A 25,934-nucleotide genomic window follows, 5' to 3' on the forward strand; every position below is an offset into this window, starting at 1 on the left:
GGATAAGATACTTCCCTTTCTTCAATGGTTGGATTCTCAAGAGGATCATGAGTTTCCTCATTTTTCGTTTCTTCTTTTCATGATGGTTCTCCAACGTCATGTCTAACGTCATTTGTATTTATAACACCTACATCATCATTCACCAAGAATCCTTCCTCGGAAGGGGATTATCATCGAAAACAACATGTATAGACTCTTCTACAACTAAAGTTCTTTTATTAAATACACGATAGGCTTTAGAATTTAAGGAATAACCCAGAAAAATTCCTTCATCACTTTTAGCATCAAATTTGCCAAGGTTTTCTTTACCGTTGTTTAAAACAAAACATTTACATCCAAAAGGATGAAAATAACTAATGTTAGGCTTTTTATTTTTGAAAATTTCATATGGAGTTTTCTTTAAAATTGGCCTAATCATTACTCGATTTACAACATAACAAGCGGTATTTGTGACTTCCGCCCAAAAAATATTTTGGCAAATTATTTTCACAAAGCATGGTTCTAGCCATTTCTTCTAAAGTTCGATTTTTCCTCTCAACAACTCCATTTTGTTGAGGGGTTCTAGGTGCTGAAAAATTATGGCTAATACCGTTAGAGTTACAAAATTCAGTAAATCCAAGATTTTCAAATTCAGTTCCATGATCATTCCCTAACACTAGTTATAGAGTAACCTTTTTCATTTTGGATTACTTTTGAAAACGTGATGAATTGTTCTAATGCTTCATCTTTAGTATTTAAAAATAGAACCCAAGTATATCTAGAATAGTCATCTACCAAGACAAATGCATAATGTTTTCCACCCAAGCTAGTAGTTCTAGTTGGCCCAAAAAGATCTAAATGGATCAATTGTAAAACTCTACTAGTTGATACATCATTAATGGATTTAAAAGAAACTCGCTTTTGTTTTCCTTTAGCACAAGCATCACATATTTTATCATTATCAAATTTAAGCTTAGGCAACCCTCTTACTAGGTCTCCTTGAATTAACCGTTGCAAAACACTCATACTAGCATGTCCTAGTCTCCTATGCCATAACAAATCATCATGCTCATCCCTAGCAACTAGGCACAAAATAGTCATATTACAACAACAAAACCCAATTCCCATGTGTATGGGGTAAGGGGGAGGTAGGGTAGTAGGCTGCCCCCAACGCCAGGTTGAGAATAGCTTCCGTGAAAGACCTCCGGCAGTCAAAAAATTAAAAATATAGATAAAATGCAATGCATGTATAAATAATTACATAAATACATAGCTAAACAGTATTCATATGCAGTCATTAATACCATATGTGCTTCTGTAATGGGGAGTAATCCCTGCAAAATAATCCCTGCGAAAGAATCTCTGTATATAGACAGAAACATAAGACCCAGCTAAATTTATACAGAGGAAACATGACGAGAATGATACACAGAAGACAACGATATCAAGCCCAGTTCTAATCATTCATAAATACCAATAACAGAAAAGTATAAAAAGTAAAAGTCATGGAAATTACTACAAATGCCTTTAAAAGAAGACAAAGATGATACACCCTATAGATTGGACCCACACTACTCGACTACCCTAGTCTTAAGCCTCCATAATTTCCTATCATAGGTCATGTCTTCGGTAAGGCCTAAATCCATCAAATCAGATCTCAAGCAGTCATCCCACTTCCGCCTTGGTCGTCCTTTCCTATTCTATGACCAACAAACATAATATGATTAGATGCAATGTCAATAACTTTACAACCATTAGTTTCAAACATGACATTGAATCCCTTATCACAAAATTGACTAATACTCAAAAGATTATGCTTTAATCCATTCACATATAAAACATTCTTAATTTTTATGGAAGAGGTATTACCTATAGTGCCTATACCTTTAATGTGACCTTTTGAGTTATCACCAAAAGTCACATCTCCTCCATTTTTGGCGTTGAGCTCTATGAACCGACTTTTGTCTCTGGTCATGTGTCTTGAGCATCCACTATCAAGGTACCATGAGTTTGAGTTTGTTTCCCATGCCTTGTAGCAATGCTCCTTTTCCTACAAACATAGATTAATTTTTTATTTTTGGTACCCAAATTCTTTTGGGTCCATATTCATTAGTTTCCAAAATCCTAGTCCCCTTAGGTATCCATTTGTGTAGGATATCCTTATCTTTAGTAGTAATGAGTTCTTTATGAACCCATATACTTCTAACGATCTTTGCATTAGAGATTCTTCAGGGACCTCTATGATTGTAGTTTCTAAAACTTTTTCTAACAAAGTTGGTTTTTAAATTTTCTCCTTTTTCAAAACGTTTTGATCCAACTTTATCGAAAGAAGCTTTAAGATCATCAATTTCCTTTTGATGGTCATCATTGACTCTTGAAAATAAATTTTGCAAATCAGTATTTTTCTTTTCAAACTCTTCTAGTTTGATTTGTAAATCTTTGATTTTACTTTCAAGATCATTGTTGGTCTTTTATATGAGATTATTTTTATTTTTCAATTTTGAAATATCATTTTTGTATTTTAAAAACAATTTCTCATAATCCGAAGCCAACCCATTATATTCCTCTAATAACTCATCATAAGATAAATCATCTAAATCAAATAAGTTAGAGGTTACCTTAGAATCTTCCCCCAATACCATCAAGAACAAATTTGCTACTTCTTGTTCCTCTTCATCGAAAACTTCTTCATCGCTCCATGTAGCCACGTGAGCCTTGTGCTTATTCTTTGATTGACCCTTTCTCTTTAATTATGGGCCGTCATATTTGACATGCCCCGGTTTTTTGCATTCATAGCAAATGATCGGGTCTTTTTTCTTTTGGTTCATTCTTGAAGCCTTCATTTCGTTTGAATTTTCTTCCTCGATTTGGCCTCATCATTTTTCTGAACCGTTTGGCAAACAATGCCATCTCCTTGTCATCATCATCTTCATCCGAATCACCCTCATCTTTTGTTGATTTTATAACAACTCCCACGTTCTTCTTATTCTCCTTCTCATTTGGTGTCTCGTCAATCTTATCGAGGTCCACCTCATCTTCAAGCATCATTTCATGAGTGAGGAGAGAACCAATTAGCTCTTCAAGAGTTAAGGACTTTAGGTTCTTAGCCTCGATGATTGCCGTCTTCTTTGATTGCCACGATTTTGGAAGTGAGTAAACTAACTTCCTCACAAGCTTTTTGTTTGGAATGATCTCTCCATATGATTTGAGACCATTGACAATCGTTGAGAATCTATCCGTCATAGCTTTGATATCTTCATTTGGTTTCATCCTGAAATTTTCATAGCTATGTGTTAGAAGACTAATTTTAGATTCTTTTACCTCGTCCGTTCCTTCATGAGTGACTTGTAGTTTATCCCATATTTCTTTGGCGGTTGTACAAGATGAAAACTCTTCCGTATTCATCTAGTCCAAGAGCACAAAATATGATATGAATGACTTTAGAGCTGAGTTGGAACATTCTTGTCTCTCCTTCACTCCACAATCTTGGATGAGTAAGAGGCTTGATATATTCATCTTCTACAACATTCCATGCTCCCATGTCACTTGCTTGAATGAAATACATCATTCTATTCTTCCAATAGGCATAGTTAGCTCCATTGAAGAAAGGAGGCTTGTTGACGGGCATCGAATCGAGACCGAAGTCGAAGTTTGAAGTGGAGGCCATTGATGACTTGATTATCGATGTAACTCTTCTCGAATCAACTCAAGAGACGATTAAACCTTCAAATGAGTAAGGCTTTGATACAAATTATTGAGTTAATCGATTGATGGAATTGGCCAAGAGGGGGTGAATTGGCAATTAAAATTTTGGTGGAAGCTTTTGCAGAAAATTGAAATTAATTTTACAGCGATTTAGAGTGGTCCGACTTTCTCAACCAAAGTCTACGTCTACTACCTTAGCTATCCACACTAAGGATTTTCAAACAAATTCACTAATTTGTTCTTTCTTTTGAGGACAAAGAGTAACCTTACAACTCCCTCAAGAATTATACCCCAAATTCTTGAGTACACTCTTTTTCAAAGAGAAATACACAAATTTATAAACTTACAAGGAAACCCTCACAAGGTAGATTGTTTGCACAATTCCAGAACAAAGAAAGAACACTCAAGGATAAATACAATAGAGCACAAATGGTGTTCTTGAAAGCACAATGAATATTGAATGAAAAATAGGCTTGAATTGCTCAAACAATGAGTTTGATGCTTTCTCTTTGATTCTCTCTCAATTCTTATTAATTGTTATTGATCAATGGCTTCTAAGCTTGTTTAAATACTCCTTCAATTGATTCTGAATGTTGGGGATGATTAGTGGAGTCAATAGAGTCGTTTAAGTGTGAAAACAATTAATAAAACAGTTGGGAGCGTCTGGTGCATCGATGCATAAGGCTAGTGCATCGGTACACTATGTGTAAAATTCAAATATTTCAACCGTTGGACCCTTAGTGCATCGATGCATAAAGTGCATTCAATGTTTCAAACAAGCCCGAGTGTATCGATGCATGGCTTGTGCATCGATGCATAAAATGCATTCGATGTTTTCATAAAAATATGAGTGCATCGATGCATGGTATATGCATCGATGCATATAATGCATTCGATGTTCAATTTATTCAATGGTGCATCGATGCATGGATTGGTGCATCGGTACACTCTTTTGAAAATTTGATTTTAGGCTCATTTTTTGTTCGAAATACTTTGTGAAAATTGTTTCAAAAATATTTTAAGATTACAACACAATTTTACACTTTAGTAAATATTGAATTTGATCTTTGAAATACTTGGAGTAATATTTTGATATTCGAGTAATTAAATCGAACATACTTAGAAAATCATTTGTAAAATCTTAAAATTCATTTATACTTAATTTGTTATATCGAAACATCAAAATGTTTTCAACACTTTGTCTATGTTGATTTCCTTTGATGCAAGCCTCACATAATTGATTTGAAGGGTTGATCTCTGGTAGTCCTTTCACCATTCTTGTTTTTTATAACAACTTCAATCCAAAAAAATCCAAGATGTCTATTTCTTAGATGTCATAGCCATGAATCATCTTTGATCGCGGTCTTCATGCACTTGACTTCTCCCGAATCGATATCAATTGTAAAGAGATGATTTCGAGTCATATCAACTTGGGCAATCAATTCTCCTTCTTTATTTTTTATGGCAAGCGAGGGATTCTTCATATGCACTTCATATCATTTTTCCAGGAGTTGACCAAGACTGATGATATTGCTATTCAAAGTAGGTACATAATAAACATCTGAAATGTATTTATTTTCTCCATTTCTCTGAGTAATCATGACTTCGCCTTTTCCTTTTAGTTCTGCGTGTGAGTCATCTCCGAAAGTTACTCGCCCATGGACTGTTTCATCTAATTTCACAAACAGTTCCCATTGACCACACATATGGTTGTTGGCATAATTATCAAGTTACCAAATATTTTTCTTGAATTCTTCATTTCCTTTATAAGTGAGGAATACATGAGATTTTTCATTTTTTTTCTTCTTCAGCTGCTGCTACAATATTTCTTTTTTCTTGTTTAGGATCAGATCTACACTCATAACTATAATGACCATGCTTATTGTAATTATAACATTGTACCTGGGATTTATTTTCTTGTTGATATATGCCTCTACCTCGGCCTCGACTTCTGAATCCTCGTCTACAGCCTGATATTGGATTGTTTTCACTTATTTGATCGATGATATATGATCGACCACCACGTCCACGAGTTCCTCGTCCTCCTCTGTATATTCCACGATAACCACCACGATTTCCTCGACCTCGTGTGTAGCTGCTGCTAGCTTCTCATTCGTTGACATTCATCTTGCTTTGTAGAGCTTGCTCCAAATTTTCAAAATCTTCATTTTGTTTTATTTTCTGCTCATGGGCTTGAAGTGAACCCACAAGCTCACCGATTGATATTTGGGATAAATCTTTTGATTCTTCGATTGTCATAACCATATAATCGAATTTTCTTATTAATGACCACCAAATTTTTCCATCACTTTAACATCGTAAAGTGATTCACCATTTCTTTTCATTTCATTCACGGCCGCTTTCACACGGCTAATATAATCATTGATGGTTTCTGTATTTTTCATTTTTAACATCTCAAACTCAGCTCTGAGAGTTTGTAAGATTACCTTCTTTGCTTTTTCGGCACCTTGTAGATTGTTTTGCGGTCTTCGCATCAAAAAATTTTCAAAGGTAGATTCGTCCACTCCTTGAAAAATAAAGAACAACGCACTTTTGTCTTTTTCCCGGTTTTTCCCGGGATTCCTTCAATACCTTCTTTTCTTCATTGGCCAGGGCTGCTTCTGCTGCTGCATTTTCAGGCTCGGTGTAACCATCCTCGATGATATCCCAACAATCTTGGGAGCCTAGTAACGCCTTCATTTGAATGTTCTAATTGCCATAATTTGTCTTTTTCAATCTCGGGATTTGTGGTTGAATCATGTTGGCTATCTTCTCCACCACGTTAAACTTGAACCAAGCTCTTAGGCCACTTGTTGGAAGCATAGATGGGCTCTCGATAATCTATAATTCGAACTATTATTGATATGAAACAAAATACGTTACAACGGAACTACCTCAATAATACAATACTAGTTGCGGCTAGTTTACAATCACCTTATAGCTTTGCTAAGCTCTCTCTTAATTCTCTCTAATATTTTTCTTTCACTCGTATGTTACATGTTCCATATTAAGCTAAACACCCATATATATATATAATAAACCGCCTCGAACTTGCTTCTAAATTCTTCTAGCCGCCTTATAATTCCTTACTGTGATTGAATTCCTTAATTGCCAAGGATTTCAAGACTTTTCTAGACATATTGCTATTTTAATTGCAACGTTGGATCTTCTTGCCGACATCCATAATTTGTTTTCCACATTGCCACGTTGCATTTCATCTTTCAAGTGATAATATTTTTATTGTCGCCATGCACTTGTGTCTTATATTGCTCCACTTCATTAAGCTTCTACATACTTCCAAGATGTTGGGTTTGACTTCCAACAGGTAAGACGCAAATCCGATAAATGAGCAAAATCGATGTGTCTGATCTACCTAATTCAAAAATGATCGGTGGCGACTCTATCACGATTCCAAGTCTGAATGAGAACCCGAGACCACCCGAAGGACCGTTGCGAAATGATGCATAAAGCTTGTGTTTATTATTTCTTGGATACATGAATTTTTCATGTATACTACTCTTTCCATCTCTATCGATTTGAATTCGGCCATGAGAGTAAAGTTGTGTACCTTCAAAAAATCATCAATCAATTAATAAAGTATGTATTAACATCTTGAACGGAGTAACTAGCAACCAAACAACAAAGAATGCCCCCCACTTGTTAATCAAATAACCTACAAACACATAACAAATTAGTATCCTTCCCCTAAACATGATTGAAGAATTGAGGATCGTGTATTTGAATCAACAGAAACTTTTTACATTTCCAAGACTGATCCTTTCTTCCTCCTTTCATCAAGATGATGAAGACGGATGATACATATTCGTGACCGTAAGCCACCTAGAAAGTGACTTGTACGTCGTCTAGTCTTTGGGAGATTGCCTGTTGAAGATACTTGAAAGCTTTCTTGTAATTCAAGAAACCCATAAACCAGAAATCGAAGCTGTCGACTGTCACGATTTCCATGTACTTCTGCCTTGGTTTCTTCACGTTTTCACTCTCTTTCACTCCCTTTATTTTCTCGATTGGAATCAGAACCTTGTAATGCACTCTGAGAGATTCTCCATTTGGGGAAGATATTTTAATGGATCTATCGCTGCAGAAGGCCACCTTTGCAGTGGAGATGAAAAGAAGGCCTGCAATAGGACCTGATGTTGTCGATAAATAGCATTGGCAAGCCCTAACCAGCTTCTCTCCTTCTGTAACACTAAATAATTGTTTGAAAATTTTCTCCACACCTCCCACTTGAAGAATTCTTGCCCCCAAACTCAATTTTCCCTTCACTGTTTCACTCATCTTTGGCCCCAATCTCACTGCAGTTTCAAAAGTAACAAACAAACAAATTTAGCTTCCATTTTGCCACATGTGAATGATAAATACAGTTAACTATAGTGATGGCATAAGAGTGTTTCTTACCATGCTTTCGGATTCCATGAGCGAAACTATCAGCTTTCTTCCCTAGCTTTTTTATCCTTTTTAAGGTCAAAATTCCCTTTGCCTGCAACTCCAAAACTTCCACATTAGCACTGAAAGCATCTCCGTTATGAATTTTTCATACAAATTACATGTTACAAGCATAACCTACCTGTTCTCAATGTTGCAGACCCTTCGGGATCAGGTAAGTATCGTCTCGGGGATCTCTCGACTCAATATACGGTTGATTTCATTGGAACTCCGATAACTTGCTCAAGTAACTGATTCTTCATTTTCATTGAATCTTGTTGAATGGATGTTATATCAAGGAGACGATGGGTTGTGGCGATGGAAGAATTTTGTAGATTGGCAAATGGTATTTAAAGTGATCTAAATGAAGTGGTTGAATGATCTAACTTTATTGATGATAAGATTTGGTTTCTTTAAGAAAAAGAAAGTTGAGTCCAACTCCAAGAATTGATTTTGAACTAAATACCTAACCAAATTCCTCATATTTTGATTTGAACTGCTAACGGAAACAGACCTGGAGAGGACGTGGGATTGAAACTTTGTGAGTTGGCATGATGTCTACTGCTAAGATAAAGGGAATATCCATTTGCCAACCAAAAGTTATATAATTTGATAAATGCAGTGACTTGAAACTGACTCACTGATGCATCAATTTCTTAGACAAGTCATACACAGACCATGTGAGATAAAATATCATACCTCATTTGAGAAAAAAATTTAAACCATTTCATCTAACTTTTTATGTTTTTAGGCATGACTTTTCAGGTTCAAATTATTTAAAGATGGTGATTTGAAAATTTAAACAGTTTAAAAATGTTTAAAATTTCCTAAATCTACGATTCATACAATTTCTTGCCTCTTCTTGTGTTTAATGTCAGGCATTGTGGTTAATAAAGTTGTGTTCGTGTTTATTTATTTATTTTTGAAAATATTTGTATTTGGTTCGTATTCCTTAAAATTTTTAATATTGTGTTCATATTTTTTTTAAAGTGTTTGTATTCAGTTCGTTTAACGTTCATGAATATATTCGTTTATATATTTACCAATACGTTTGTTTAGCATTCGCGAACTTGTTGGTGAAATTATGTCACTAGGTCTTAAGCTCCTTAAACTTCACAGTTTTATCTCTAAAATTCATCTTATGTTCAATATATATCTTCATCAATATTTAAAATGCAAAAAAAAAAAGGAAAAGAGAATAGAGTAAACAAGTTTATAAATGAACATAAACGAACAAAACACATCTTTATTCACATTCATTTGTTTACTAAATGAATATAAAAATTTTATTCATACTTATTTGTTTAGCTTAAGGGTCTGATTGTTTCACTGAAAACGTTTTCCGAAAAATGTTTTCAGTAAAATGAATTATATTTTCTGAAAAATATTTTCTGGAAACGTTTTACGATGTTTGGAAGATGTTGTTTAAACCCTTTTTCCACTAGTTGATGAATTTTTTAAAAATTATTTATTACATATATTAAATACAATAAATAATATTATTTATCATAAAACTTGATATTATTATTTTTAAAATATTAAAATAATTTATTTATTATTAAAATTTTATTTTTATAATTTATTAATAAAAATATTAATATTGGTATATTTTATTGAAATAAATATTATAAATTATATTAACTATTTATTAAAGTAATAGTGTTATATTATATTTAAAATATTTATTAGTATATTTTAAATATCTTTATTTAAATATTATTAGATTATTATATTATTAATATATAAAAATATTATTCATTATCAATAATTTAATAATATTATTTCTATGAAATTAATAATAATATAAAATTTATTATATATTTATTATATTATTAAAATAAAATATAATATCTTATATTATTATAATATAATTGATTATTTATTAATATTAAAAATATAATATTATATTATTATAATATTAATAAATATATTTAAATATTTTAATAATTAATATTTTGATTAAAATAATATTAAAATATTTTATCAATTTTAAATTCATAAAATAAAATTATTTTGAGTATTTACTCTTTGAAATGAAAAGTTCAGAAAATGATTTACGGAAAATCAAACCATAAGTAATTTTCTAGAAGACATAAAAGAAATTTTGTTGATCAGAAAAATGTTTTACGTTGACCAACCAGTTTTCTTCCAATTAAACACTGAAAAATAAAAACAAACGTTTTCCGAAAAAAAATGTACGTTAAATAAACGGACCCTAATAAATGAAGATAAACAAACAATTCACAAATATTTCATCAAATGTTTATTTACACCCTTAATAATGATGTTCGTTATCAGTCAAAAGCTGACGTGAGAGGAAAGCGAAATTGAGAGAGTTGAAAATGTGATGAAAGGAGTGACGAAGTGATCCATGTGCTTATCTGGAATGCACTCTTTTTTATCTTTCCTTTTTAAATATTCAAATCGTAACGGTGTGGTGGAAATGAGTGGACAGTAGGACCAACTGCCTCGCCTACTTTCCAATGTCCCATGATCAGCAAGATCAAGACTTTGTTTCGTTAGTGAAAGCTTTTGCTTAACATTAAAGAAACACAGCAATGAAAGAATACGAAGGCCGGTTTTGTCACCTTCAAAAATCACAATACAATATGCCGTTAGGAGTCGGATCCTGAATCTTCAATAAATCCAACAAAGTTGTTTATGTGGCAATAAGATTGTCCGGCTTTCAGGCTTGCCGGCAATGCAAAAAGCACTTCGGTTACATATTTTTACAAGAGGAATACACCTATCATATGTGCCTTGTCCGAAAGGGTCTGAGACGTTTTTGTTGTCGAACACTAAATCATGAGGCAGAGGCACGCTTGGACGCATTCTCCAACTAACACTGGCCAGAGTTTAGTTCCTGATCCGTTGTTTTTATCATAAGTTTTATACCTGTTCTCAATTCTCAATTCTCAAAACATGAAGGTGGAATGAGTCTCGGCATTGCCACAAGTGCATCGACAACTTTCTCCATTTGCATGCCACGGCTACCCTTCACCAAGACGACATCGTTCATATTCAAGCACTTCAAGATTTTGGGATCAAGATTTTCTGAATCAATTGCATGTGCAGTTTTCATCTTCTTCATTAAATTCATATTATCAGCTGCCAAATGAAACCTCTTCCCAGCAACGCCAACTACATCAATATGAGCACCGAGACAGTAATTCAATATTTCCTCGTGATACTCTATCTCAAGTGGACCAAGTCCTAACATATCTCCAAGAATAGCAACTCTTTTTCCATAGCAATCGATCCTTTGCAACATGTCGATGGCTGCTTTCGTGCTAACAGCATTGGCGTTGTACACATCATTCACTATTTTGATGCCACTTTTAGCTACAATGAACTCGGATCTCATGCTAACAGGAAATATCTGGATAAGGATCTTCCAACTTGAGAAAGGGGTACACCGATAGTGGTTACAACTGCTGCTGCTGCACATGCATTAAAAGCCAAATGCAGACCCAGACCACGAATCACAAAATCCACCCTGGATATGAATTCAGTAGCTTCACGTGGTTTATATTTATGTTAAAAATCAAACAAAGAAATATGAGACTGATGGATGATGAGAAAAGAAACTAAGAGAGAAATATCAAAATAAGGATGCAATCCTAGACAAGAAAATAAACACAAACTACAGAGTACAACCTAAACATTCTGCAAGTTTCGGTCTTATAAAAGGGTTGTTGAGAAGGAAAGTTAAGGGAAAAACTGTAAGGAAAAGAAATCACAAGTCATAATTCAACATGGATATCATCTGCATCAAATCATAAGAAACTTGCAATAGAAGTTCAGGAAGAGGAACAATTCGGAATTCAGCTCATCCAGAGAAAAAAAGTGGGCAATTTTTACAATTGATCATACAAATGATTACTACTCCTACAACTTATTTGCCAATATGGTATAGCTCACCTCTCTTACTTTTTCTCTCCGTTACTTTCCAATACGATTTGCCCAACACGTTGAATGTGCTAATGAACATATGGGAAAGTAAAGGGCAATCCTTGGCACCCACTGACAATTCACTTCAGTTTTGAAAAGTGGATTTCAGGGCAAGAAACTAATCTTTCTCATCAAAACTTCAACCATAAAATGAGACTACTTGTTTCTTTCATTTATATTTTATATTAAAAAGAACAATAAAAATGGTCACGTTTTCCGGTATCAGCTTATCCTAAATAGTGGTTTCTGAATTCCATGTAAGCTATGTTTGGATGCGCAGGTCCAGTGGACAAAGGTGTTTTCAACCAAGAATCACCCCAAATAGTTCAGCAAGGATCTGCTCAGTATAATTACTCTTTGGTACAAGAGTGCATTATGAAAACCTACTATAATAACGAGTGAGCCTTACAAGAAACTTAAATCTCCATATTTTTCTGCAAAACAACTCGAACACCAAGACCACCACAAATGATTTCTGCTGCTACCAGCCGAACATCACACTCCAAGCTGCGACCAAAAAGCACCTGTTGCACAGGAAAAAGTCACATTGCAGGGCCAGAAAACGAATTCAATGTAAATGCACACCAAGATGGTAGGTAAAACATAGCAACTCTGATGACTAGGAAGTTTGACTTCACTGGAAAAAAAGTACAGCTTAGATAGTCTCAACTCCCAAGACATAGCCTAAACGCCTTTTTATCGTGAAACCATTTCAAAGCATGCTAAATGAAACGAAATTCAGTAAATAATTGCTAGAAGTAGAGGGGGAGAGCCAAAGTGTTAGCACCATATACAGTGTGACTCTTACTTCGAATTTTGAAAGCATAAGACAATGACAATGCCAATTCAATAACAAATTTATCACTAATGCTGCACCTAACATAATCAACAACCTCACACGTAAAATGTTATATCTTTCCAAATTTCCAATAGTTTAACATGAACAAGAACTGTTGAATTTTTTTATAAAAAAAAAGTAGCTTTGTGAACAACACTATTAGTATGATGAGATAGGCAGGAGTTAAAATAGCAGTAGCAGAATAACAGCCAGCATATTATGATAGCAGCAGCATCCGAAACCGTTATTGCGAAAAATAGACGTGTGAATCGGAATCACACTAATAGTGGTGGATCACGGCTGCAATTTAGTGGATAGCGGCCAATTGCGGCAATAATAGGCCGCTATTCCCGCAATGACTGCAATAGCATTCCCGAACACAGTGGCAACCACAATTTAAATCCCTGGATATAGGCCTATCTTACCCTTGTAACTCCTGGAGGAAGTGGAAGGCTCATGACAAGAGGATCATCAGCATTCAAAACACAAACATCTCCTGGCTTTGCTTCTTCCAGAATCTCCCCTTTAGCCATTGCAATTTCCTCCAAGCTACCAAGGTTTCACAAATGAGAAGCTCCCACATTAAGAATCACTCTAATATCAGGCCTCCCCATCCTCGCCAATTCCAATATCTCTCCTCTTCGATCCATTCCCATCTCCAAGACTGCCATCCCCACATTCTTAGGAATCCCAATCAATGACAAGGCAACCCCTATCCTATTATTCCAGTTCCCATAACTCTGATATACTTCACTCCCCAAACTCTCGAGACCCAGAGTTACCATAGCCTTCGTGCTAGTTTTCCCCACACTTCCAGTAACTGCTATAACTTTACCAAGAAGCCTGTTCCTAGCAAATATTGCCATTTTGAGCAATGAACTCACGGTGTCGCCGTGAATCTGGACGAACCCCATTTCCCAATTCTCGCAAACGCGATTTCCAATAACCCCGACGCACCCACTTCTGGATAATTCAAGGGTTCAAAATCATGGGCGTCGAAGTTTTGACCAGCAATGGCAAAGAACCATTGGCCGGGTTCAATGGTTCTGGTATCCGTACAAATGTTCCTTGATGACCCCATTTACAACCTACCACAGACGGCTTCCGCTATGTCGGTGACAGTCCAAAGTGAAGAATTTGAACCAGCACAGAGGGTAATATGGGTACTGTAGTTGGAAGTGTCTAGGGTGTTTTTACCGGAAGTAAGTGAAACTAAAAGAACCCTTTCATGGATACCGGACTTTGAAAAAGAAGATTTTGTGAAAGAGGAAGTGTTAGGAAATGGGAAAGCGGCCATGGAATTGGTTTCACAAATTTGTGTCGTCCGATTTTCTATACATTCTGTTGGCTTTAGGATTTAAGGGTTCGAAAAAAAAATTGTTCAACTCCAATGAATGGTGTCAACTACGCCGCCAATTTATTGTTTCCCTGAAAACGAAAGCATTAAAAGCGGAAGGAAAAGCTGTCACATTTTCAATAAAAGTTCTTTGAATGGGCCGATGGGCTTTTATTTATCTGGAAGCTGCAAAAATTCTTATTGTTAAGTGAACTCCGGCTTCTGGGTTGACCTAAATCCACAAAACAAACGCACAACGCAAATAAATCGGGATATTCTTCTTCTTCTTCTCCGAAAGCCTACACAATTCTCAACTTCGGGTCAGAATTGGGAAGAAACGGGGTAAAAGGGAGAACTCCAATTTGCTGAAATCACTGGTACGGGTGGAAAACGATGGGAGAAACTTTAGGTTCGAGCGGTTCATCAACCGCCATTGATTCCTCCAACATCGGCTTCCAGGTATTCAACCTCTCTCCTCTCTTTCAACTCTCGGGTCTTTATTGCAACTTTTTTCCATATATATTCGTGTTTTAATGGCTATGGACTTGGTTTTTGGCAGCTATTAAAGAAGTATGGATGGAAAGAAGGCACTGGTCTTGGTGTTTCTTAGCAGGTTTGATTCTTCTTTGAAACTCTAAATTATTTTCCTTCATTCTAAGAAGAAATGCTTCTAAAATATTCTTTTCGTCTGATTTATGGTTTTTGTTTAATTTCATGCGTAGGTTGGAGCCTGTAAAAGCACATGTGAAGAACAATAAAAAAGGCATTGGAGCAGAGAAGAAGAGAAAAACAACAAAGCCTACTGATCCTGCTGAATCCAAAGTCGTAAATGATGAGGTAACTTTCATTCTTTTACTACCACTATAAGCTATCCCAGTTGTAGGGTTAATTTGGGTATGTGTCCAACATGGTGTGCTCATTTTTTATTTTTTTTTTGTAAGTTTGTTCATGTATTTGGAGGATCATACCTTGTATGTCCGAGTTTGAATTATATATTCTTGGAGTCAAAATATGATTTACTCGTATTTTTAACACGCCATAACTATTATATTTAAGTGTTTAAAGGAACCAAGGGCCCCTGCATAACCCTGGGTTTGCCTATGATACCTTGCATTATGTCTGAATATGTGTCAAAGATGAGTATTTTAAGCAGAACAAAGAGCAAGGGCATTATATACGATATGTTTCCCTTAGTAGATGCTAAATGGAAAAATTGGAAATTTTGAACTTGATACGAAAAATAATCATTCATAAAAAGAGTTCAATAAATGTTAGAATTTATCTAAATTCTAAAATCAGCTCAGATTCTAGTGTATTTTATGGTTGGAGATAAATTAATGATTAAGTTTACTTAATATCTATATATTCATATCGGGCAAGACATTTTAGCGAATAAGATTTTTTGGTGATCAAGTCAGAGGCTTTATTAATAGGAGTAGTAATAACTATAGAATTATGAGAGAGATAATTCTTATGGTCATGTACGGGAGATGGGTTTTTTTTATGAATGTTAGAAAAAGTTTTGGTAAAGCATCGGTTAATGGGATGTTCTATGTGATAAGCATTAGGAGCATAGTAATTGGGTTTGGTTGGGGCTCAGTTAGTGTTTGTCTATTGGTTGTTTTGAACTCTTGTAATCTCTGCCTATGATGATTTTTCTCTCAATTCTTGGATGTAGCCATATGAAGGTGAACTACATTAATATTGTTGAATATTTCTCGTGTGTGAAATTTATCTTATGTTGATGCTGCTCTAATCACGTTTTCTGCTAACAAACTACCAACAACAAACACACGCCATATTGAGATTGAGTAATTCTATACATTTAATACACATTATACTTGTGTTAAGATTTCTGATACATTTCTTATGTCTATGTTTATGTCATACGAGAAAAACAGTAATATGATATACTACATAACAGAATTGAAAAATACCATTGCTTGCTATGAATAAGCAACTCTATAATGGCAGTGTTGTTGAGATAGATATTAGCATTTTGATGGCCCAGAATGTATGGAGTTGCTGGTTAACTCATAATTGCTATGAATTTCAGGAACAAACATCAAGAAAGAAGACCAAGGCACTTTCCAAAAGGGTGCGGAAGATGCAAGAACAGGAAAAGCAAATGCAAGAAAAGGAATTTGAGCGTGCATTTTTTAGGGAATTTTGGCCCTATAACGTTTGATCTCGACTTTTCTCAACAGATATGAATCTTTTCTATACACTTCCAATTGAAGTTGTCCTCAGAATGTGTACAGGCTGTTTCAATCTTCATTTGCATACTTATTTTTGGGGCATGGAGTAACACTTGATGTCCTAACCCTTACTAGGTAACACTAGATGACCTTGATTAGTGTCAGCAATATTTTTAGGATTTTTCTTACATTACTTAATGTGATATATCAATGACCCAGTTCCAATTTTTTTACCCTCACTATTAACAAACTTAGTAAAATGAGACCATACTTCTGACCTTGGAGGAATGTTTTTTCGTTTAGTTGCAGTCATCTTGTGTTGTCAATTTGGCTTGAAGCTTCAGCCGTCGAATTTCCTGAAGAATTTGTCGAGCCCTCAACAGATGCCTGCTATATTATTAGACATATATCTACACCAAAATAAAATTGAAACGAACATTATTTGTTATCCTAAAATACAATTTACAGAAGAACGAGAGGGGGCTTAAAGGTAAAGTACTTGAGATGTGAATAAATATACTTCCAACAAGATAATCTTCTACCAACTTCTAAAGAAATACTCAAGAATTCCTTAATATGATCTTTAGTGTGAATAAGCCACAGTTATTAGTTATTACCATATAAAACCCATCTAATTGCAAAAGGAATATAAAAAGGATGAGAAAACTATAAGAGTATGGTTTAGATTGTCTTACGCAATCACTTTCCTTTAACCAGAGTTGTTTTAGACATTTTCGGACCCTGAGTGAAAACTCAAAAATGTTTTTATAAAATTAAAGTATATTTCATTACTTAGATAAATCATAGAAAAATTATTGAAATTTGTGAAAAATATATTATTTTATTAAGTAAAGACCTTATATACAACTAAAAGAGAATAAATATAAAACAATTGAATGCATGTGTGATACATAGCATGATTTTTGAATAATAAACAAATAAAAAGAATTGTATATTATTTTATCGTTAGATTGAGATTGAAGAAAACTAAAAATTAAAGAATATTTGATAAATTGAAGAGTAAGGCTTGAAAGAAGAATAAAACATGATTAAATTTAACTCAAAATTGAATGAATAAATAAGATAAATGGGAAAAGAGGGTAAAAATTAAACTTTTGATGAAATTATAAAAATTAGAGATGCTAATTATAAATATAAATAATTGATTAAATTTAATTCAAAATTGAATAAATTAATAAAAGAAATAGAAAAAGATAATCAATAACTAAAAATTTTATAAAATCACAAAAATTAGAGGCCCTAATTATACATATAAAAAATTAAGAGTCCTAATTAAAAATACAAAAAAAAACTGCTCAGGGCGCTCCCCCTTTGAGCCGGCGCTGCCTTTAACCAGAGTGTTGTAATCGACCGACTGTTGCATGATCTTCTGTTATATCATTGTATGAATTTATTTGGTTGTATTCATGCTTGCATCACGATATTAGGATCGAAATCGATAATAAGAGAATCAAAGTCTATATATTTTCATAATAAAACCTTTTCTATTCTAGTATATTCTTTTCTAGTTGTGACATAAGCCGTTACAAATAAATCGTTTTTAGGATCTTATTATTATATTTGATTAAGTTTAAACTATACACTATTTAATGATAATAAGTATGGATTTGGATAATAAATGATTTTGGTAATATTTTCATTATAATTTTAGTAGAAATGCAGGTAATACATTCATAACTCACATGCATTTCTTTTCTTAAGTGATAAATCATATTATCAAATTATTTATTATATTCATATTTTGAAATTGTATTCAATAAATGCACTAACCAAGTGATATCAGTGATTAAGAGATTTGTTTTTATTTGTTGAGGTCTTGAATTTGAGTACTTTGTATGTAGGGGTATGAGCGTTCGTTATCAAATGATTAAAAATATTTAAACATATACTACCTTCTATTCACCCAAAAATTATCGAAAAAATATTTAATAATAAATGTCTAACATTTTTATACAACTCACACACCCATATAGCTGAAACTTTTATCCATAAATCACCCCAAAAAAAATAAAAGTATCTAATTAGCACCTATTCTCAAATATGTACTAAACTAGCATCCTTTCTGACAAAATAAGAAAGAGGCATGTTTTGTGAAACGAGCCTTACATATGTGGCATGAAGACGCGTTTCAGGGACGATGCTTTACTCATTTGGCGCACCACAGTGGAAGGCGTGTTACAGGGAACACGTCTTTGAATACCATCTCGTTTAAGGTTAGGGTTGGTTGAGCAATTTAGGTTAGTTGAACGATTTAGGGTTTTCATGTTAAAATGGTTTAGGGTTAAATTAAAATTAAAATTTTTAATCACAAGTGTGAAACCCTAAACCAAAAATAATGAACACTAAATATTAAACTCTAAACCCTTAATCGTAGATGTTAAACCTTGTAAATAGTAAAACATTAGTCATAACAATTTTCTCCCTAAAATGTAATCATTCAACATTAAAATGAAAATCATAATTTATAAACCATATATACCTAAATCATAGAATATAAACACTAATAAAATATATATAATCATTAATAATATTTATATGATAAAATAAAAAATAAAATCACATAAAATATGAGAAAATAAAATCACATAAATTGAAATATCAAAAATACAAGTACATAAGTAATGGTCATGGTTAAGTGATTATAAAAGAGATGGACATATTTTCCTACTCTAGCCTAGGTTTCTGCAATGCCCACATCTTTTAGGTTCTTTTGGCATCTCTCGAATATCCATAACACAATGAATTCGAGTGGATTTTGGATGACCTGACTCCCTTAATAATAACGGATCTGGTATAATTGTAAGCCAAGTCTGAGTCTCATTTGAGTCTTTTTCATTACCTATGGGGGGAACTCAAATTCGTATAACTTGAATACTTACGAAAGTTGGTATACAATGATAGAGAAGCATCAGAGGAAAATAAGAATGTTGCTTGAGTTGAGAAATAGAACTTAGAAAGCTCTAGACTTGATGAATAAAATAAGAGGATGTGAAAGAATATGGTGGGTAACAGTTAGGTTTAGATAAGGCTTCGTTTGTTGGAATTTAAGACAAAGAAACTAAGATTAAGACAATGAAAATAAAGGTAATAGAAGAGATGAATAGAATAAAGACAAAACTAAAACAAGTGTAATAAAAGAACAATAAAAGACAAAACATGTAATGAAAAGATTGAACTTAGCTATTGATGTAGGCGACTAAAGAGATGATTTGATCTCAGATTCCGACGAATAAATATTCGTTGGAAAGATAGAAATTTAAGGATAGAAATGGTGAAGACGGAATTGGAATTGGATGGTTGAACTGACGGGAAAGTTGATTTGAAATTTTCGCCCCATTATGCATGAACTTAAAGGAAACCCTGGATTTGGAAGGAGATGGCGTGATGGATAGTAGATGATGAAGATGATGTTATGGATGATGATAAGTGATGGATAATTGTCCTATCAAACCCTCCTAGTTGTAATGAAAAGGCAAACTCGATAATTGGCTCTAATCAGCTCTTTTAATCGTAATAAAAAGACAAAACAAAGTGAGAAGATCTCTCTCAAATAACTTGGAAGAACTAGAAGAAAAGAATATTCGAAGGCACAAGGCAATCAGCTCTTGCAAAAATGATCTCTCATTGTATTATATTTAAGAAAGAAATTTGATAATTATAATGGTAAGAGGAGGTTCATTTGTATAGGTTTTAAGGAGTCATTGTAGTACTATAATTAAAGAATAAAATAACTATAAAAACTATCCTAAATCCATGTGAATGTGGAACCATGAATGTGAGCCATTGATAAGGCTTTGATCCGACGGTGTTGATGAAAACAAGCATGCTTGAATCATTATGGCTTATTGAATGGTCAAGACGAGTCTTCTACAATGATGATAGATGGCATAACTTGATAAGCAAGGCGATAGGCGACCATGCTTATGATAAGAAATATGATGGAATGTGATAAGATATCAAGGCTATTACATTCAATTACCTTTCTAACCTCTATTTCTAAGATGAAAATATTGAAAATTACAAAAATATCGTATAGATTTTTTGCACGTGTTGTCTTCACTAAAATGGGCATATCTTGAGTTCCCCTTATTGAATTGATATGATTCAAGAACCGTTAAAAATCTAAGAGACAACCAATTATATCGCTAGAAGACATGTCGGCAAAATAACATTAGGATCCTATTCAAAAAGTAGTTGCAAGTCTGCTACTCTTTTGTTCTTATTTTTTAAGGCTTGGTCGTGTGGATCGATTAGAAGCATTAGTCCATATTCCTTTGATGTGAGCCTTGTGATACATGTACCATTCCCCCTCTCATTAAAAGGATTCATCCATGAATCTAAAAATCCAAGAGAAAGAGAATTAGATGTATTGAAAGGAAAACTTGTAAAACACTTACCTAGATCAATGTGATGTGTCTTTATGCGCTTTAGTAAAGGTTTCTTTCTTGTTGGAACTGATTTATTGTTGTCTTGAAATCTTATTTCACATAAAAGTCTTTTAATCCGATGTGTAGGTTGAATTTTAACATGGCATTGGCCAATGTTGGAATTCCTTTTGATTGCTTTATATGTTCTCTTCATGGTTTTTGGGGAGAAAAAGTATTTAAAAACCATGTCAAGTGGTTCGTGAAAGTATTCCATGAATTATCCTAAATGTGGTTTAGGAAATAATGATTCTCGTGAAGAATTTTGTGGATTGCATAACCTATTCAGTTGAAACTGAAACTCATCTACAAGAAAAAAAAACTCATTAAAAGCACTTTTACAAGAATGGGTATATATATAAAAGTATTTGAGTCATTATGATGTACATCTTTGATATGTTCAATTCACATAATAGTAGTATACTTTTGATATGTAAAAGTATACATTCGGGGTAGTTCATCTTCTACTATGTTTTGCTTACCGCGACCTTTTAACTACAATGAATTTATGGTTATGATGGATGATAACCTTCTTCTGAAGTATGTTGTGTTGCCAAACCCTGTCAAAAAATGAGTATATATGAATATCATCAAAATAAATAACAAAATACTTACTTGTGATGTGATTCAAGATTGAGATGGCATCATGACTAAGGTTTTTCTAGGTGTAGGCTTTTCGCAACAAATATAACTCTTTGGTTCTTTCGAGATTATTTGTTTGATGAGGTATGATAGAACCTTGAATTAGATTGGTTTCGTGTTATTTCTCTCTTTTCGGAGGTAATCCGTCAGGTGGATCACTTAACACTTCTCTAAAATCATGTAAGAGTGAAATAAAACACTAGATAAAACCTTTTTAATGTTATAAATTGAAACACTTAATTCTGTAAAGCGAACAAGGATGCAAGGCTTTTTGTGAAGAAGGTTATCCCTCAATTCTGTTGTGCTTAGAGATTGGTATGGGTCGGGTTTGGGCCAACCTGACCTGACCCAAAAATTTTACATCATTCACCCGACCCGACTTGACCCAAAAAATATATACCCTCCACCCGACCCGAACCCACCTTATTTTTTGAGATAAAAACCGAACATGATCCGACCCGACCCAAAATAATAAAAAATAATTATTCTTATTCAATAAAAACAATGATTTAATTAAGAAATAATATATAGAAGGGTATTATTATAATTATTTATAAATATATAAGGTAAAATTATATTTTTTTCGGGTCAGGTCCAGTAATTTTTACCCTAAACCCAAATCTAACCCGACCCGAACATCACCTTTAAAAACCCGACCCAACCTAAACCTAAAATTTTTTAAAAAACCCCGACCCGATCGGGTCGAAACCCATCTGGTTCAAGTCCCATGCCCATCCCTAGTTGTGCTCACACATAGATTTTGAGTCACTCTTTTCTTCTCATAATTAGGTTCACTCACTTTCTGTGAGTCATGTTCTTGCTTTTATGGGTTGTACCTCTTTTGTTTTTGCCTCTTTTTCATTATTTTTTTTCTTTTTTTGTTTCCCTACCCTTATTACAAAGTGTCGGTATTTGCTTTTCAAGTGCATATTTTGTTTCCAATGATTAAAGGTTGATATTTTCTGTTACAGTGCTACTAGCATCGTATTCATTGTTGTTCGTGTCCAGTTCAAAATAACAAGCACTATCATCTTGGATCATCAATTTTTTATACTCGGACAATCGCAACTGACATGACCATATCCTTTGCATTGAATGCATAAGGTCTCTCTTATTCAGGACTTTTTAGGGTTTTTGGTCATGTTTTTATTAGCTATCTTATGCTTTTCATCCCTTGATTTCTTAATCGCGACAGAAAGTGCAGTATAATATGAAGTGAAAGTCGATGAATTACCTTGGTAAGTAGATGATATACCTTGGTAATTTTCTCTGATACAATATCTCCTTTAAAATTGTGCTCCGGCTGATATTATTTTCTTTAGTGTATCTTTAAGGCTTTCATAACCATGTAACTCGAGAAGATTGATGATGTTCAAATGTAAACCGTTGACAAATCTATTCATTGTATAATTTTCTTCTTTGTGTATGCCTACACGATTCGTTAAGGATGTCATCTCCTTGTAGTAGTCTTTCGTCTTAGTCTTTGAAGTTGTTGTTTAGCTTCATGGATGTCTTGTGTTAGAAACAAACGATTCCTCATGACTCGTTTAAGTGTTTCCCATGAATCGATTGCTTGTATCTTTCTTTCTTAAATATCATTTTGTGTTTGCGTCCATCATATGTGTGAACAACCTGGAAATTATATAGCTATTAAAGGTACATATTCTTTCCTAGAATAATCGTGGTAGGAAAAGATATGATCAAAATTTATCTCCCAATTGATGTAGTTGTTTTGGTCATAATCTCATTTGAATTGTGGAATTGTGATTTCTTTTGATGGTTGAATGTTGGCATTGTGCTTTTAATGTCATCTTCTACTATTCACATTAGAAATTATGTCCAGTCATTGCTGAAGAATTGTAAGTGTCTTCATTTGTTGAGCAATAGCATTTATGATGCCTTGGCATGTCTCAGAAACTTTTACATCTTCTATCATCTTGAAATTCACGACACTCAAAAGAAATATGGAAAGTAAGAAAAAATTCAAAAAAACAAGAAACCTTAAAAATCACTCCAAAGAAGTAGCACAACGAGAGGCAAGAAACCCAATCTTGTACTCTTTAAAACTCTTTTTACCAAGAAGTCTTTCGATGTTCGTATCGGAGTTCAATCAATAACAAAGTGAAAAAAAGTACTTAGAAAGCTCTAAGAGGTCAAACAAGTCCAAAATATGCCTATTAAACATATGATGATGGATTTAAAGGTATAATAAAGTCTGATTAATCTAAATTTTGTACTGGAGTTTGTTGTTAGGATGAAAAATGTACTTGTAAAAAATCAGCCTCAAATTCCTTCATTTACGATTTGTGATTTTTTTATATTTTTTATAGTCTTTTTTCTTTTTTTATTCCTTTTTGGTTTGTCTATGATTAATAAAAGAAGTGAGAGAAAGCTTCAAGGCTAGAGGAAAAGATAAATTGGTCCTTGGTTGATTTGAGGACATTTCCAATAGCTAGGAAACTAAGGTAACACATTCACAACTTCTTCATTACATTTGTAAGTCAATGGAATGCATCTAACTAGTGAGTAACGAGTTCATGAGGCATGAGTAGATATTCGTAGTAAATCTTGATTTAAGGTGTTAATCAGTATGCTTAATGGTCCGTCATAATCCCTACTATCATACATAAGTTTTAATTAACACTTGGTCACTTCAGTGAGGATTTTGGGAGTTTTGAGAAGTCAATTTTGTGCCCAAGTAGGGCATTTTTGGGCTCCAGTGTCGGTCCTAGATGAACAGTACTGATATTGTTCTTTAGATAGCCTAAAAACAAGGAGTTTTTAGACTGGAGTATTGATACACGTTCATCGGATATCGATACCGTTGAACTAGTATTGATACTCACGGAGGAGTATCGATACCCATTTTGGATTTTAAATTTCAGTAGAAAATTTTGGTATTGGTACTCATGGGAGTATCGGTACCAAGGGTAGAGTATCAATACTCTCCTTAGGGGTATCGATACTGGGTTATTTTTCAAAACATCGAAGCCAAATATAGTATTGATACTTGGGATAGTATCGATACCCCAACTCAAAAGTATTGATACTCTAATTAAGGGTATCAATACTACCTATTTTATTACAGTTTCCAATAGTAGTCAGTATCGATACCTTAGGTGTTTCCCCTTGACATGTATGATACATTTAATATTTTATTCTATTATACTATATGATGTCATCTGTAAGAATGTATGTATCTTGGTTATGTTTATCTGAGATATGTCTGATTTTTTTATGATTGTTACATTACTTTTAATCTATGTATTAATGCATTTCCGTCATCTACATGGATCCTTTACGGAGGGCAATATCCCCGTCCTTTTTTGGGATCATCTTTGGAGGGTTATATCCCCATCCTGATTTATGTTTTTGACTGAGGTCCTCTTCGGAAGGCAGAATGCTCATCTTGATTTATGTATTTTGTTTTGGGTACCTATTTGGAGGGTAACGTCTTCATCCTGTTTATTCACGACAAAAGGTAAGGTTGTGTGTTTATGCTACATTCTGATGATTAATTTCTGATGTATGTTGCATATGTTTTGTTCTGTTTGATATATCATACTTTACTTGTCTTTGTTTAAATACCAATATCTGTTGTACGTAGGAGGCACACTGAGCTTTATAGCTTATTCTTTTAGTTTCTGTATTTTCAAATCATTCCGACTTTTAGGATTATGACTTGTACTTGAAGGATTGACAAGTAGCTCATTTTCATTCTAAACATTGTATGAACGTTTTCAGACTCTATTTTATTTCTTTTTCCATAACTTTCTATATATTTATATTGAGATTTTGAAATATTATATTTTTACTTGAATTAGACTTTAAACTCGGTTATAATATATTTTATGAACTCTTATTTTTCTTTACAGTTTCACATTGATTTTCTGATGATGCATGCCATAATCTAAAAATTTTATGATTTTCGTTAATTAAAATTATTGTAATCTCCGAGATTCGGTCGTAACGTCCATGCCAAGTCTAGGGGGTTACATTGACAATTGATGTGATTGGAATATACATATAGTTTGGGATGAAACTTAAACATTCAAAAGTTTGAGGACTAATTTAGAATAAATGTTATAGTTTGGGATGGAACTTAGTGTTCAAAAGTTCAAGGACTAATTTAGAATGATAGTCATATTTTAGGGATGAAATTTTAATTTTTAAAAGTTTAGGGTTTGGTTTAGTATAAAAATCATAATTTGAGGATTGTGCGATACAATTAACTCATATTAATTGTATTAAAAATAGTATTATTCTCTATCCAAAAAATTATTATTACTATATTATCCTAAAAGACAGTTTTATTTTATTTTTACAATATCTAAATTATTCATTATCTTTCCCACTTCTAAATTAAAGACATTTAAATTTTATTATATTTAAACAAA

General features: G+C 33.4%; 1 protein-coding gene and 1 pseudogene across 1 annotated transcript; both read right to left on the reverse strand.

Moving 5' to 3' along the window:
• Positions 1-6,562: 6,562 nt before the first annotated feature.
• LOC120114438 (putative GEM-like protein 8) lies at positions 6,563-10,959 on the reverse strand. Its single transcript, XM_039135362.1, has 5 exons — positions 10,824-10,959; positions 10,593-10,715; positions 8,270-8,274; positions 8,101-8,182; positions 6,563-7,997 (listed from the first exon to the last, which is right to left on the reverse strand). The coding sequence occupies exons 1-5, from the start codon at positions 10,957-10,959 to the stop codon at positions 7,525-7,527; spliced, it is 819 nt and encodes a 272-aa protein (XP_038991293.1). The 3' UTR covers positions 6,563-7,524.
• On the reverse strand, positions 10,726-14,285 carry LOC120114403 (annotated as a pseudogene).
• Between the last annotated feature and the right edge of the window lie 11,649 nt (positions 14,286-25,934).

The sequence above is a fragment of the Hibiscus syriacus genome, unplaced genomic scaffold (genome assembly GCF_006381635.1).
Source record: "Hibiscus syriacus cultivar Baekdansim isolate YM2019G1 unplaced genomic scaffold, ASM638163v2 tig00110223_pilon, whole genome shotgun sequence".
Taxonomy (NCBI): Eukaryota; Viridiplantae; Streptophyta; class Magnoliopsida; order Malvales; family Malvaceae; genus Hibiscus; species Hibiscus syriacus.